At 32.5% G+C, this 17,695-nt stretch overlaps 1 protein-coding gene across 3 annotated transcripts in view; it reads left to right on the top strand.

Moving 5' to 3' along the window:
* Positions 1 to 17,695, top strand: part of COX10 (cytochrome c oxidase assembly factor heme A:farnesyltransferase COX10) — a 76,324-nt gene that overhangs the window by 48,766 nt on the left and 9,863 nt on the right. For all 3 annotated transcript variants that reach the window (XM_074312020.1, XM_074312021.1, XM_074312022.1), the window contains one exon: positions 3,972 to 4,204. In XM_074312020.1, coding sequence (XP_074168121.1) covers positions 3,972 to 4,204 — 233 coding nt within the window. The remainder of the gene's footprint in view (positions 1 to 3,971; positions 4,205 to 17,695) is intronic.

Raw genomic sequence — 17,695 nt, 5'->3', positions numbered from 1 at the left:
ACTAGGAAAGGGAATAGGGAGGGTTTTGTAGCAATTTTTTCTGATAAAAGTTTCATATCTCAAATGTATAGAGAACTAAATCAAATTTATTAGAATATTATTCTTCTGTTGATAAATGGTCAAAGGATATAATAGGCAGTTTTCAGACAAACTAATCAAAATTATAGTTATCACAAAATGCTCTAAATTGCTCTTGATTAGAGAAATGCAAAGTAAAACAATTGAGATATTACCACATACCTATCATATTGGAAAATATAACAGAATAAGGTAATAACAAATGTTGGGGCAAAGTGGGAAAATTGAGATACTGATGACATTGTTGTTAGAGTTGTAAATTAACCATGTTAGAAAACAGTTTGGAACTATACCAAAAGGGTTATAAAACTGTGCATACTCTTTGGCCCAGCAATGCTACAACTAGGTTTGTTTCCCATAGGGATCAAAGAAAAAGGGGAAAGGACTAATTTACACAGAAATATTTATAGCAGTTTTTTGTTATTGTTGTTGACGAAGAATTGGAAATTGAGGACATGCCCATCAAGTATTACAACTGAACAAGTTGTAATATTTGGTTTTGTTGGAATATTTTTGTGCTCTAAGAAATGATGGGCAGAAAACATAAATTGATGCCAAATGAAGTGAGCAGAACTAGAGCATTGTATATACACTAATATCAATATTACAATGATGATTAACTGAATAACTTAGGTGTTCTCAGCAACACAGTGATCCAAGACAATTCCAAAGGACTTAATGATGAAAAATACTATCCATCTCTAGAAAAAAAACGTGGAATATGAATGTAGATTGAAAAATGCTTGTTTACTTTTTTCTTTTCTTTTTTTACCTGTGTTTTCTTTTGTAACATGTTAATATGGAAATAATTTTTCATAACCGTATATATGTAATTATATCTGCTTGAAATCTTAAGGAGAGATCTGGGAAGGGAGGGAGAAAATTTGGAACTCAAAATTTTAAATTACCCTATATTAGAAAAAGAAATTGAACAAGCTATCAGTGAGTATAGATTTATGTTTCTAAAGAGTTTTTTTTGGTAATTGTGTTCAAATAGTTTTCATGTATGTCTTGGTGGGAGACTTCAGAGTACTTTATAATGTCTTAAGTTATTTCTCTTAATAATAGCTTTTTATTTTAAAAATATATGCAAAGAATGTTAAAAACATTCACCCTTGCAAAATCTTATGTTCCAAATTTTTCTCCCTCCCTTTCCCTAGACTGCAAGTAATCCATTATAGGTTTAACATACAATTCTTCTATACATATTTCCACATTTACCATGCTGCCAAGAAAAATGAGATCAAAAAGAGGAAAAAAATTTTAGAAAGAAAAAAAATCAAGCAAACAACAATCAAAAAGGTGAAAATGCTATGTTATGATCCACATTCAATCTCCATAGTCCTCTTTGTGCATACAATTGGCTCTCTCTATCACAAGTCTTTTGGAATTGGCCTGAATCACTACATTGTTGAAAAGAGCCAAGTCTGTCACAGCTGATCTTCATATAATCTTGTTATTATTGTGTACAATACTCTCTTGGTTCTACTCACTTCACTTAGTATCAGTTCATGTAAGTCTCTCCAGGCCTTTCTGAAATTATCCTGCTGATCGTTTCTAATAGAACAATAATATTCCCTCACATTCATATACCACAATTTATTTGGCTATTCTCATATTGATGGGCATTCACTCGCTTTCCAGTTCCTTGTCTTCAGTTATTTTGAAAAGCAATTTCTTCTTCTCTTTTTTTGGTTGGTTTTCTTCCTCAGAAGTCTCCTTTGCTTCTGACCACTACCCCTTCTTTCCTTTTTTATTTATCCTTAAGATTAATTTCTATACTCAGCTGTGGATATTTGTGTGCATTCTTCCTTTTTGAATTAGTTCATATGAGAGTAGAGTTCAAGAGTTCTTTACTTTCCTCTTCAATCCTGTTTCTGCATTGTAAAAACTTTTCTTTGCATGCTTCTTTTATGTAAGGTAGTTTCTCCCCCTTCTTTCACTTCTTATTTCTCCTCTTGCATCCCTCTTTCTTACCATCTCATTCTCTATTGAAATCATCTCATTCCTTCTATCTAAGAATGTCTTCTAACTTTGCTTATAATAATAATGTTCTTAGGGATTACATGTATCATATTTTCACTTTAGAATGAAGCAGTTTAACCTTGTTAAAACCTTTATAATTTCTTATTCCTATTTACCTTTTTTCTGCTTCTTTTGAGTCTTATGTTTGAATATCAGATTTTCTAATCATTTTGTTTTTTTATTATGAATGCTTGCATGTCCTCTACTTCATGAAATAGCAATATTTTCCCTTGTAGGATTATGCTCAGTTGTGCTGGATAGGTTATTATTAGTTGTACTTCTAGCTCCTTGGCCTTTTCAGAATAACATGATCTTGGCTATGGCTCCATGATTACTTCTTTCTTTTTGACTGCTTTCAATATTTTCTCCTTTACCTGGAGGAATTTTGCTATTATATTTCTGAGAGTTTTCATTTGGAATTCTTTTAAGAGGTGACTTTCAGGAAGTGGGTTCTTTCTATTTCTTTTGTTCTATTGTCACAAGATAGCTAAATGGTTTTCTTTTATAATTACTTGAAATATGTTGTCTAGGCTCCCTTTATTATTATTGTTGTTGTTGTTGCTCTTAGGTTGTCTAAATAATTCTTAAATCTCCAAGTCAATTGTTTTTCCTAAGAGATATTTCATATTTCTTTTTTTTCCCCATTCTTTTGACTTTGTTTTATTGTTTCTTGATATCTCATGGACATTTAGCTTCTACATGATAAATTATGATTTTTATGGAACTATTTTCTTTAGTGAGATTTTGTACCTTTTTGCCATTTTGTCAGTTATGATTTTTAAGGTGTTATTTTCTTCAGTATTTTTTGAGCCTCTTACCAAACTATTAATTCTCTCTCTTTTTTTCTTTTTGCACTCTTCTTATTTGATAAAATTGCGGGGGTAGAGTGGGTGAAGAGATACTTTTTATCCCTTTCTTTTGCTCTTCTTGAAATTCTTATTGGGTTTCTGCCCAAACTGTATTTTTCTTTGAGCTTTTACTTGTAGATGTTTTCAACTCCAAGTTTGTGTCTGATAATTCCTTATCAACATAGTAACTTTTTATACTTGAGTTCTTTTTTCATTTACTCTTCTTTCTAGCGCTTTTTTTTTTTTTTTTTTTTTTTTTTACTTTGGACTTCATTTTGAATTGGGTATTGATCATCTCTGAGGGTTAGGGTGGATATTTGGCATAAGCTTCTGTCTTTTATGAGTTCTTATTTCTATTATAACTCAGTGGATACCTCTAAATTTTTATTGCTTCTAAAGTAGTATGAAATGGAAAGAGGTTTTTATTACTGTCCTATTGGTCTGTGCATGTAAGTGCTCCTTCTTACTGGTTCCTGCAACTCTTTCTGCTCCAGAACTTCAGCACAGTACAGGATTATGGACAATAGAGTTGCCAAATGGTTCCAAATCCTACTCCCAGTGCTAGTACAAAGATCCCATTGGATCTCTTTCTGGCTAAATGTTCAGTCCTCTTACCATTCCTAGACAGTAGGCTGTTCCCACTGCTGCTACTTCACAGCTAATACTGCTTATGTTACACCATAGTTCCTCTACCCCAATTGTCCACAAATCACAAGTTTTCCTGGCCTAGACAAAGGATTCAGTGTGACTTATTGTTGATTTTCCTGTCTAGAATTTGGTGTAATGCATTTCTTTTAAGTTGTTGTAGAGGTACTCAGCAAAAATTCTGAATTCACTTTACTATCTTTGCTCTACCCTCAAGGCTGCTACTTCCTATAGTATGTAAGAGATCAAACCAATATCTTGTGTGGAAAAAGGATTAAGTTTAACTTGAAGGATAGATTATTCATTTTTTATAAAATTTTAGTTTCTAAGCAATATGACTAACAATTTAATATTTTATTCTTTACTCTTTTACAGTCCTCTGTTAGCTGTATCTTTTGCTACATGCTGTGCTCTTCCAGGAATTGCACTCCTAAGTTGGGGAGTAAATCCACTCACAGGAATTCTGGGTGCTTTTAACATTTTCTTGTACACGTGCTGCTATACACCTATGAAAAGGATTAGTATTGCCAACACATGGGTGGGAGCCCTTGTTGGAGCCATCCCCCCAGTCATGGGCTGGACTGCAGCTACTGGTAGCCTTGATGCTGGTGAGTAGCTTGTAAGAAAATCTTCTTCCTCTCAATAGACAATTGAAACATATGCCATAGTTTTTTTTGTTTGTTTGTTTGTTTTGTTTTTGTCTTTTTCTGTTCTGGCATTAGTAAACATTAACGAAATAGATATTTTTTCCCCAGTGCTAGAAAATTGGTATTGTGTTCTTCCATATTCATTACACTTTAAATTATCTGGAACCATGAAGAAATTCCATGTTTTCTGGCTTCCTTCTATAATTTGTAAGCACACATTCCCAGACTAGAGGAATACAAGAGGAAAGGGAAAGTGAGAAAGAGTATAGTATCAGTACACTGACTACAATATAACAAAAACAAAAAATGTTAAATTTCTAATGAAAATATAGTTGCTTTGTTAACAAATTGATAATCAGAGCCTTTCTCTTAAAAAGAGAAGTTAGGGGCAGCTAGGTAATGCACTGGCCAGAGCACCATCCCTGAAATCAAGAGGACCTGAGTTCAAATCCTATTTCAAACACTTAATACTTCCAAGCTGTTTGATCCTGGGCAATTGACCCTCAATTGCCTCAGCAAAAAAAAAAAAGAAAGGAAGAGAAGTTAATGGGTAGCCATCCATCATTTAATGTTACACAGTGGTTTTAATTTATTAAAAGGTCATCTAATTATCTCTTTGTAGTATACTAGGAAGTTCATTTTTTTCTACACAGATAAAAGAGGGTTTTTTGATGTTGTTAGCAACTGTTATTATTTTACTATTTCTATTTAAAGTGTTGATATACTGGTCACCTAAAGCACTGAGATATTTAGGAGATTTTGCTCTGCTGGAGTTAAAAATTTGCAAATCAAACATACAATTTTCAGGAAATATTTATAATTCAATTACAAAGTGGTTGCCATATATAACAAAAACTCAGGAGAAGGGAAGGGACTATTAGACAACAGTATTTGCATAATCTATGATACATATAAATATGTGTTTTTCACACAAAAGATCAAAGAACAGCTTATTTTCTATCTCTCTACCCAACATATTTTTGAAGAATTTTGTAAAATCATTTGCAGCAAGAACAAGGACTGGTCCACCTTGAAAAAACATAGGATCATAGGTTTATACTGAGAAGTCTTCAAAAGCCCCTCATCTCCCCTTTTTATTTTACAGATGAGGAAACTGAGACCCAGGGAATTTAAGTGACTTGCCCAAGGTCACTTAGGTTCTAAGAATCAGAGAGCTTATTTATTTCTACCTTCACTTTTTCTCCTTCACAAGAATCAGAGAGATTATTTATTTCTATCTTCATTTTTTCTCCCTCACATGACAGCTAATGTCTTTGTTGAACAACAGTTTGACTTATCCACATATTACATGTGTTTTTATATGAACTCCTTGTGGATTTTTCCTCATTGCCTTATCTAAAAGTATTCACTCCTTTCTTTAATTTTTCTTAGACATATCAACTGGCCCTCTCTTGGGTACCCATCACATTCTTCCTTAGATGAGTGTGTCATTATGCATGTATGTATGGACCACAAAGTGAAAAGACTAACAAAAATGGTATCTGATCTATACTATTAGCATATTTATTTATTTTTTCTATTTTCTTTCAAAACATTGTTTCTTAATCTTTTCCTTTAAATGCTTAAATGCTATGTCTTTTAGTATGTGTGTGTTTATAAGTGTAAACATTAGGGGTTACTATTTTTACTATGCATAGTATCTTTAATAATGTAATTTTGATCTTATTTCCTACATTCCTTTTGTTAGCTACTGTTGTTAAATAATGTTTCATATTTCTACCTTTTTACATTTTTACTTCTTTGTATCCAAACATATAGATTTTTTTATTTCGTATAATGCTGAGAAATATAGACATTTCTTTAAAAATGAAATTTTTTCATCAATTTGTCCAGCTTTTTTCTTATGTTTTTGTTTTGTTAGCTTTGAAAAAGACACATTACAGCCTCCTGCATTTACTATATAATTATCTTTTTTTAATTCAGTTAGATTTTTACATTTTACTGAATAGCCAGTTTTTTTAGTAATTAATCTCAACTTTGTGATATATATTATTTAATTTTCAGTCTTATTTCCTTTACTTTTTGAAACATCATATTCTAGTCTTTTTTTTATTTCTCCTAGAGGAAGTTACTTTCTAGCTATTTAAATTTATTTTTCTAGATAGTTGATTCATTCTCTCAGCTGCCTACTATACTGGTTGTTTGATAGAAATTTTGAAGCTTAAAATTTGCAATTTCTCTCTATTTTATTTTGACCTTCGTTGCTAATATGGCTAGGTAATATTATGCATTATTTCCTGCAGCATAGTATTTGGTCTTTTAATTCATCTTGTTTTACTGGGACATCTATAGTCCTTTGCTATCTCAAAAACCAACAATGCTCCCATATGGTGAAGGTGGGATGGAGTTGAGGCAAGGATCCTATGAGATCCTCATCATGTGAAAACTTCAGAAAAAGATAGCCACAACTTGGCTTACCCATCTTCTCCTTAGAGTAATTTCCCCACCCCTATTCAATCTGCCTTTATACTACAGGATCTCTTCTCTTTCTTACTTCATTATCACTTTTATCTCTTTCTTCAGCTCTTCTACAATTCCTCTTGAGATTGTATCCAATTTGCATATGTTTTTCTTATAGACTTGTAGTTGTTTTTACATCTGTCTTTTTCTGAGTTTATGTTAAAGTTGGCTTTGTTAAATTTGGATGATAAGGTAAATTGGGAGGGAGGCCAGACTTCAGGATTTTTTGAACTACTGTTTCCACAGTAAGTTTTCAGTGCTTTCAAAATTGTATTTCTTACTGAGAGGTGTAATCATTATTCTCCTGAACTGTGCTCTGGTCCTTACCCAGGAAGAGTCCTAGTTCCCTTGCAACTATACATATTCCTCTTTTCCTTGGTACCACAATCCAAAACAACTGGATATTGGCCGAACAGTGACCAATCTTATGTCCAATGCCAGCATAGGGACACCCTGTAATTTTCTTTCTAACCAGTTATTGAATCCCCTTTCATCTCCGAGCTACTCCCAAATCTGCTGCTGCTACTGTCATAACTGCCTTCAGTGTCCAGAGCTGATGATATTGTTCTGGGACAGTTCCTATCTAAATATCACAGATCTCTCCTACCAGTTTCTGTCTTAAGCAGGAAAAATATCTCACTTTGATCTCTTGTTGGTTGTCATCCCAGAATTTAATTTGGTGTATCATTTTATTTTAAACATTCTTATTTAAAATTTTGAGAACCAGCAGAATTATCTATAATTTTCAAACAGAAAAAAAACAGACATTCAACAAACTTGCAGATTTTTAGGACTTTCTATCAACCAAACCCAAAACTAAAAGAAAATTTAACATATACTTCAAATTTAACAATTTTAAGGAATTCAACACGGACTAACCGTTTAAATGTGGACAAACTGTTTATGGGTTGTTTTTTTTTAACATGGGAAATGTATATTTTATGTTTAAGATTTATATCAACAGTAGGGTAAACTCAAAAGGAAATAGGTAAAAATAGTAATTAAGTTATGGAATTGAGGTACAGAGGAAGAATAGACACAGAGGCATAAGAGGGAAGAAGAGGTCTCATAGTTCTGAAAACCTATTCAACATCAGGAATGGGTTCAGAAGGCAACACTATATATACATATGTATATGTATATGTGTGTGTATATACATATACATACACACACACACCATGAAGTCTGTATTCAAACAATATGATTTATTTCTCTGGGGACAGATCACGTCATTTTTTCATTAAAAAAAAAAAACTTTATTTTTAGTCGTTTGGAATTGTCTTGGATCATTGTACTGCTGAGAATAATTAAGTCATTCACAGTTCTTCATCAAACAATATTGCAATTACTATGTATTCTCCTGATTCTGTTCACTGCACTATGTATCAGTTTATGTAAGTCTTTCCAGGTTTTTTTGAAATTGTCCTTGTTATTTCTTATAATACAATAATATTCCATTACAATCATATACCCTGGCTTGTTTAACCATTCCTTAATTGATGGGGAATCCCCTTGATTTCTGATTTTTTTTTCTCAATAGTATTTTATTTTTCCAAATACATGTGTAGATAGTTTTCAGCATTCATTTTTGTAAGATTTTGTTTTCCAAAATTTTTTTCCTTTCCTCCCCCCTATCCAAGGCAGCAACAGTCTGATATAGGTTAGACATGTACAAACCTTTTAAACATATTTCCATATTTACCTTGATGTGCAAGAAAAATTGGACCAAAAGGGAAAAAGTGAGGTGTTATTTTTTAAGTTCTTTGAGGGAATGTGGGAGAACTCATCTATAATGCTTCCTCAATGCCACCATCTTGGTTATGCCCATCAGTTTCACACTTCCAGTTGCCTAGTAGACATTTCAAAATCAATCAGTCAGTAAACATTTATTAAGTGCCTATCACGTGCACATTTTGTGTGCACAGTATGTGCACAAAAAAGATAGGTAGGTAAAAGATAAATATTAATTTAAAATAGTTCCTGTTTTCAAGGTTTAATGGGAGAGCCAGCATAAAAATAAATAAGTATAAACAAGCTATATATTTTGTACATAGTTAATTTTATATTATCTCACACATTAGATAGTGATCTCCTTGAGAAGAGGGACTTTTTTTTTTGCCTTCTTTCACAAACTTGCATAAAGACTGGTACTTAGGAGATGCTTTATAAAATATTTATTGGCTGAATGAATAGCATATGACTAATAGGAGAATTTTGATGGTAATTTTTGGGAAACCTTGATTCTTAAAACTTTGATGACTAAAATACAAGTATATATTGCCATATAGGTTTGAAGTAAAGGTTATTAATCTTATCAAAAAAGATACTAATTGGGCTAGAACTGAGTTTAGAACTTAAGAGAAATTTCCTTTGAATCTGACCTCAGAAGCAACATTGCTATGTACTGCTAAGGAGAACTGACTCAAGGAGAACTATTGTTTTGTAATTATTGTTTAGAAGAGCTGAGCTTGATAAATTAGACAGGATTGAAATTTGAACCAAGGAAACCAATTAGTAAATTATTTTATATTGGAATAATCCCATATGGAGCTTAACAGGGCCTGAACCAGAATGATGTTCATGTAAATAAAGTATTGAGAAGGGAACTTACTTTCTGACAGGGAACTAATCCCTGACAGATGTCCCCACCTACTTTAAGACAGCATATTCATGGACTCAATGATTTGTAATAAAGAGAGAGAGAGAGAGAGAGAAACAGGAATTTCTGTAAAACATGATATTTATATAATATATGGGGTAGGAAAAGGAGCTGTAGAGATAAGTGAAACTTACTTTAAAGAAGTAGAATATATAAGGTTTCTATTGGTAAATTCAAAAACAGACTATCTGAAATTAGGCTGAGAAATTAAAACCAATTAGAATAATTTTTTGGGAAAGAAAACATGAAACATTTGTAATAGAATTGAATGTTCTGTGCTTTACCCTAAAGCAGATGGATAGAGATGTACTAAGTCAAGTCTTCCTAACTTACTATATCAGAATTTTAAAAATATTTTAATTCTTTTTATCTAAGGAGAACCAGTTGTAACTGGATATCACATAGAATTGTATGTGATGATTTTCTGAAGGTGAAGATGTGACTTCTAAAATATTTCTTTCCTAACATGTACCAAACTCATACCTCATTTTCTCTGAAGGAAAATAAATATTTTTTTCCTTTCCTTAGAAATATTTTTTAGTATATTGATTCATTTCAGGTAAAGTATTTGTACTTTAGAAAAAAATAGAATTCTTGGGATTAATAGACTAAAAGCATCGTTTTTTGTTTGTTTTTATTTTTTTTTTAAGTTTTTATTTACCAGATATATGTATGGATAATTTTACAACATTGACAATTGCCAAACCTTTTGTTCTAATTTTTCCCCTCTTCCCCCCCCCCAGATGGCAGGTTGACCAAAACATGTTAAATATGTTAGAGTATAAATTAAATACAATATATGTATACATGACCAAACAGTTGTTTTGCTGTACAAAAAGAATCAGACATCGAAATAGTGTACAATTAGCCTGTGAAGGAAATCCAAAATGCTGACGGACAAAATTAGAGGGATTGGAAATTCTATGTAGTGGTTCATAATCATCTCCTAGAATTCTTTTGCTGGGTGTAGCTGGTTCAGTTCATTACTGCTCTATTGGAAGTAATTTGGTTCATCTCATTGTTGAAAATGGTCACATCCATCAGAATTGATCATCATATAGTATTGTTGTTGAAGTATACAACGATCTCCTGGTCCTGCTCATTTCATTCAGCATCAGTTCATGTAAGTCTCTCCAGGCCTTTCTGAAATCATACTATTGGTCATTTCTTATAGAACAATAATATTCCATAATATTCATATACCACAATTTATTCAGCCAATCTCCAATTGCTGGGTATCCACGTAGTTTCCAGTTTCTGGCCACCACAAAGAGGGCCGCCAAAACATTCTTGCACATACAGGTCCCTTTCCCTTCTTTAAGATCTCTTTGGGATATAAACCCAGTAGCAACACTGCTGGGTTAAAGGGTATGTATGCATAGTTTGATAACTTTTTAAGCATAGTTCCAAATCGCTCTCCAGAATGGCTGGATGTATTCACAATTCCACCAACAATGTATCAGTGTCCCAGTTTTCCCACATCCCATTCAACATTCAGCATTATCTTTTCCTGTTATCCTAGCCAGTCTGACAGGTGTGTAGTGGTATCTCAGAGTTGTCTTAATTTGTATTTCTCTGATTAATATTGACTTAGAGCATCTTTTCATATGGCTAGAAATAGTTTCAATTTCTTCATCTGAAAATTGTCTGTTCATATCATTTGACCATTTATCAATTGGAGAACATTTTGGAAATGAGGCCTTTATTGGGGCAACTAGTTGGCGCAGTGGATAGAACACTAGCCTTGAATTCAAAAGAACCGGAGTTCAAATCTGATCTCAGACACTTAACACTTCCTAGCTGTATGACCCTGGGCAAGTCACTTAACCCCAGCCTCAGGAGAAAAAAAAAAAAGAAAGAAAGAAATGAGGCCTTTAATAGAATCTTTGACTGTAAAAATGTTTTCTCAGTTTATTGCTTCCCTTCTAATCTTGTCTGCATTAGTTTTGTTTCTACAAAAGCTTTTCAATTTGATATAATCAAATTTTTCTCTATTGTGATCAATAATTATGTCTAATTCTTCTTTGGTCATAAATTACTTCCTCCTCCACAGGTTTGAGAGGTAAACTATCCTGTGTTCTTCTAATTTATTTATAATCTCATTCTTTATGCCTAAATCATGAACCAATTTTGACCTTATTTTGGTGTACGGTGTTAAATATGGGTCAATCCCTAGTTTCTGCCACACTAATTTCCAATTTTCCCAGCAGTTTTTTCTCAAACAGTGAATTCTTATCTCAAAAGGTGATGTCTTTGGGTATGTAAAACATTAGATTATTGAAGTTATTGACTGTTTCGTCCTTTGAACCTAACCTATTCCACTAATCAACTGGTCTGTTTCTTAGCTAATACGAAATGGTTTTGGTAACTGCTGCTTTATAATATAATTTTAGATCTGGTACAACTAGACCACCTTCATTAGATTTTTTTTTCATTAGTTTCCTTGAAAGTCTTGATCTTTTGTTCTTCCATATGAATTTTGTTGTTATTTTTTTCTAGGTCATTAAAATAGTTTTTTGGAGTCTGATTGGTATAGCACTAAATAAATAGATTAGTTTACACAGCATTGTCATCTTTATTATATTTCCTCGATCTATCCAAGAGCATTTAATATTTTTCCAACTGGTTAGATCTTACTTTATTTGTGTGGAAAGTGTTTTGTAGTTTTGCTCATATAGTTCCTGATTTTTCACATTCCTAAATATTTTATACTATCGGCAGTTACTTTAAATGAAATTTCTCTTTGTAATTCTAACTGTTGGATTTTGTTAGTGGTATCTAAGCATGCTGATGATGTATGTGGGTTTATTTTATATCCTGCAACTTTGCTAAAGGTGTGGATTATTTCTAATAGCTTTTTAGTAGATTCTCTGGGTTCTTTAAGTATACCATTATAGTATCAGCAAAGACTGATAATGTGGTTTCCTCATTACCTACTCTAATTCCTTTAATCTCTTTCTCAACTCTTATTGCCAAATCTAGCATTTCTAATTCAAGATTGAATAGTAATGGTGATAGTGGGCAACCTTGTTTCACTCCTGATCTTACTGGGAATGGTTCTAGTTTATCCCCATTACATATGATGCTTACATGATTTAAATAGATGCTACTGATTATTTTAAGGAAAAACCCATTTATTCCTATACTCTCTAGTGTTCTTAGTAGGAATGGATATTGAATTTATCAAATGCTTTTTCTGCATCTATTGAGATGATCATATGGTTTTTGTTAATTTGTTTTTTGATATAGTCAATTATGCTAATAGTTTTCCTAATATTGAACCAGCCCTGCATTCCTGGTATAAATCCTACTTTGTTATGGTATATTATCCTGGGGATTATTTTCTGTAGTTTTTTTGCTAGTATTTTTTTAAGATTTTTGCATCAATATTCATTAGGGAGATTGGTCTATAATTTTCTTTCTCTATTTTCAACTTAAATGGTTTAGGTATCAGTACCATGTGTGTATGATAAAAGGAATTGGGTAGGACTCCTTCATTCCCTATTTTTTCAAATAGTTTATATAGCATTGGAGTTAGTTGTTCTTTAAATGTTTGGTAAAATTCACATGTAAATCCATCTGGTCCTGGATATTTTTTTCTTAGAGAGTAGATTAATAGCTTGTTCTATTTCTTTTTCCAAAATGGGACTATTTAACCAATTTACTTCCTCCTCTGTTAATCTGGGAAGCCTATGTTTTTTAAGGTAGTCATCCATTTTGCTTTGGTTATCAAATTTATTGACATAAAATTGGACAAACTCCTTATTATTGCTATAATTCCTCTTCATTGGTGGAAAGTTCTCCCTTTTCATTTTTAAGACTAACAATTTGATTTTCCTCTTTCCTTTTTCTAATCAGATTTACAAAGGTTTACTTATTTTATTGTTTTTTTTTCATATAACCAACTCTTAGTTTTATTTATTAATTCAATAGTTTTTTTTAACTTTCAATTTTATTCATTTCTCCTTTTACTTTTAGAATTTCAAGTTTAATATTTGATGGGGGTTTTTAATTTGGTCTTTTTTAGCTTTTTAAGTTGCAAGCCCAATTCATTTATCTTCTCTTTCTCTATTTTAGTCAAGTAAGCCTCTAAAGATATAAAATATCACATAAATTTTTTTTTTTTTGATTGGAAATTTTTTTTCTTTTTTTTTTAATTATATATATATGTATATATTTTTTTTATAATATTATCCCTTGTATTCATTTTTCCAAATTACCCCCCCTCCCTCTATTCCCTCCCCCCGACGACAGGCAATACCATACATTTTACATGTGTTACAATATAGTCTAGGTACAATACATGTGTGTGAATATCATTTTCTTGTTGCACAATAAACATTAGAATCCGAAGGTACATGCAACCTGGGCAGACAGATATTAGTGCTAACAATTTACATTCCCCTCCCAGTGTTTCTTCTCTGGGTGTAGCTACCTCTGTCCATCATTGATCAACTGGAAGTGAGTTGGATCTTCTTTATGTTGAAGATTTCCACTTCCATCAGAATACATCCTCATACAGTATTGTTGTTGAAGTGTACAGTGATCTTCTGGTTCTGCTCATTTCACTCAGCATCAGTTGATTTAAGTCTCTCCAGGCCTCTCTATATTCCTCCTGCTGGTCATTTCTTACAGAGCAATAATATTCCATAACCTTCATATACCACAATTTACCCAACCATTCTCCAACTGATGGACATCCATTCATCCTCCAGTTTCTAGCTACAACAAAAAGAGCTGCCACAAACATTTTGGCACATATATGTTTCTTTCCGCTCTTTAGTATTTCTTTGGGATATAATCCCAGTAGTAGCGCTGCTGGGTCAAAGGGTATGCACAGTTTGATAACTTTTTGGGCATAATTCCAGATTGCTCTCCAGAATGGCTGGATTCTTTCACAACTCCACCAGCAATGTATTAGTGTCCCAATTTCCCCACATCCCCTCCAACATTTGTCATTATTTGTTCCTGTCATCTTAGCCAATCTGACAGGTGTGTAGTGGTATCTCAGAGTGGTCTTAATTTGCATTTCTCTGATCAGTAGTGATTTGGAACACTCTTTCATGTGAGTGGATATAGTTTCAATTTCTTCCTCTGAGAATTGTCTGTTCATATCCTTAGACCATTTATCAATTGGAGAATGGTTCGGTTTCTTATAAATTATGGTCAGTTCTCTATATATTTTGGAAATGAGACCTTTGTCAGAACCTTTGTTTTTAAAAATATTTTCCCAATTTGTTACTTCCCTTCTAATCTTGTTTGCATTAGTATTATTTGTACAGAAACTTTTTAGTTTGATGTAATCAAAATCTTCTATTTTGTGATCAATAATGATCTCTAGTTCTCCTCTGGTCATAAATTCCTTCCTCCTCCACAAGTCTGAGAGGTAGATTATCCTCTGTTCCTCTAATCTATTTATTATCTCCCTCTTTATGCCTAAATCATGGACCCATTTTGATCTTATCTTGGTATATGGTGTTAAGTGTGGATCCATATCTAATTTCTGCCATACTAATTTCCAGTTTTCCCAACAGTTTTTTCCGAATAATGAATTTTTATCCCTAATGTTGGAATCTTTGGGTTTGTCAAAGATTAGATTGCTATAGATGTACCCTTTTTTGTCCTTTGTATCTAATCTGTTCCACTGATCTACCGGTCTATTTCTTAGCCAATACCAAATGGTTTTGGTGACTGCTGCTCTATAATATAGCTTTAGATCAGGTACACTTAGACCACCTTCCTCTGAGTTTTTTTTCATTAGTTCCCTTGCAATTCTTGACCTTTTATTCTTCCATATGAATTTTGTTGTTATTTTTTCTAGGTCATTAAAATAGTTTCTTGGGAGTCTGATTGGTATAGCACTAAATAAATAGATTAGTTTGGGGAGTATTGTCATCTTTATTATATTCGCTCGGCCTATCCAAGAGCACTGAATGTCTTTCCAATTATTTAAATCTGATTTTATTTTTGTGGCAAGTGTTTTGTAATGTTTCTCATATAATTCCTGACTTTTCTTTGGTAGATGGATTCCCAAATATTTTATACTCTCAACATTTGTTTGGAATGGAATTTCTCTTTGTATCTCTTGCTGTTGCATTTTGTTAGTGATATATAAAAATGCCGAGGATTTATGTGGATTTATTTTGTATCCTGCCACTTTGCTGAAATTTTGAATTATTTCTAGTAGCTTTTTAGCAGAGTCTTTGGGGTTCTCTAAGTATACCATCATGTCATCTGCAAAAAGTGATAGTTTAATTTCCTCATTTCCTACTCTAATTCCTTGAATCTCTTTCTCGGCTCTTATTGCCGAGGCTAGCGTTTCTAGTACTATATTGAATAGTAATGGTGATAGTGGGCAACCTTGTTTCACTCCTGATCTTACTGGGAAAGGTTGCAGTTTATTTCTATTGCATATTATACTTACTGACGGTCTTAAATATATACTCCTGATTATTCTAAGGAATAGTCCATTTATTCCTATACTCTCAAGAGTTTTTAGTAGGAATGGATGTTGGATTTTGTCAAATGCTTTTTCTGCATCTATTGAGATGATCATATGGTTCTTATTAATTTGATTATTAATATGGTCAATTATATTAATAGTTTTCCTAATATTAAACCAGCCCTGCATTCCTGGAATAAATCCTACTTGATCATAGTGTATTATCTTGGAGATGATTTTCTGAAGTCTTTTTGCTAATATCTTATTTAAGATTTTAGCATCAATATTCATTAAGGAGATTGGTCTATAATTTTCTTTCTCAGTTTTCGATCTACCAGGTTTAGGTATCAGTACCATGTCTGTGTCATAAAAGGAATTTGGTAGGACTCCTTCATCCCCTATTTTTTCAAATAATTTATATAACATTGGGGCTAATTGTTCTTTAAATGTTTGGTAGAATTCACATGTGAATCCATATGGCCCTGGGGATTTTTTCCTGGGGAGTTGATTAATAGCTTGTTCTATTTCTTTTTCTGAAATGGGACTATTTAAGCAATTTATCTCCTCCTCTGTTAATCTAGGGAGCCTATATTTTTGGAGGAAGTCATCCATTTCACTTAAGTTATCAAATTTATTGGCATAAAGTTGGGCAAAGTAACTCCTTATTATTTCTCTAATTTCCTCTTCATTGGTGGAAAGATCCCCCTTTTCATTTGTAAGACTATCAATTTGGTTTTCCTCTTTCTTTTTTTTGATCAAATTTACCAAAGGTTTATCTATTTTATTGGCTTTTTCATAAAACCAACTCTTGGTTTTATTTATTAATTCAATAGTTTTTTTACTTTCAATTTTATTGATTTCTCCTTTTAATTTTTGTATTTCGAGTTTAATTTTTGGTTGGGGGTTTATAATTTGGTCTTTTTCTAGCCTTTTAAGTTGTAAGCCCAATTCGTTAATCTTCTCTTTCTCAATTTTCTTCAAATAAGCCTCTAAAGATATAAAATTTCCCCTTATTACTGCTTTAGCTGCATCCCAAAGATTTTGATATGATGTCTCATCATTATCATTATCTTGGGTGAAATTGTTAATTGTTTCTATAATTTGCTCTTTCACCCAGTCATTCTTTAAGATGAGATTATTCAGTTTCCAATTACTTTTTGGTCTATTTACCCCTAACTTTTTACTGAATGTAGCTTTTATTGCATTGTGATCTGAGAAGAAGGCATTTATTATTTCTGCCTTCCTACATTTAATTTTGAGATCTTTATGTCCTAGTATATGGTCAATTTTTGTATAGGATCCATGAACTCCTGAGAAGAAAGTATATTCCTTCCTATTGCCATTCAGTTTTCTCCAAAGGTCTATCATACCTAGTTTTTCTAATGTTCTATTTACTTTTTAAATTTCTTTCTTGTTTGTTTTGTGGTTTGATTTGTCTAAATCTGAGAGTGCAAGGTTGAGATCTCCCACTATTATAGTTTTACTGTCTATTTCTTCTTGCAGTTCTCTTAACTTTTCCTTTAGAAAGTTAGATGCTATACCACTTGGTGCATATATGTTTAGTATTGATATGGCTTCATTATTTATGCTACCTTTCAGCAGGATATAGTTTCCTTCCTTATCTTTTTTAACAAGATCTACTTCTGCTTTTGCTTGATCTGAGATAAGGATAGCTACCCCTGCTTTTTTGGCTTTACCTGAAGCATAATAGGCTCTGTTCCAACCTTTTACCTTTACTCTGTATGTATCTCCCTGCTTTAAGTGTGTTTCCTGTAGGCAACATATTGTAGGGTTCTGCTTTTTGATCCAATCTACTATCCGTCTCCGTTTGATGGGATCGTTCATCCCATTTACATTTACAGTTAAAATT

The sequence above is a fragment of the Sminthopsis crassicaudata genome, chromosome 4 (assembly GCF_048593235.1).
Source record: "Sminthopsis crassicaudata isolate SCR6 chromosome 4, ASM4859323v1, whole genome shotgun sequence".
NCBI lineage: Eukaryota > Metazoa > Chordata > Mammalia > Dasyuromorphia > Dasyuridae > Sminthopsis > Sminthopsis crassicaudata.
The sequence above is the reverse complement of the archived record's forward strand: the minus strand, read 5'-3'. Positions and strand labels throughout refer to the sequence as shown.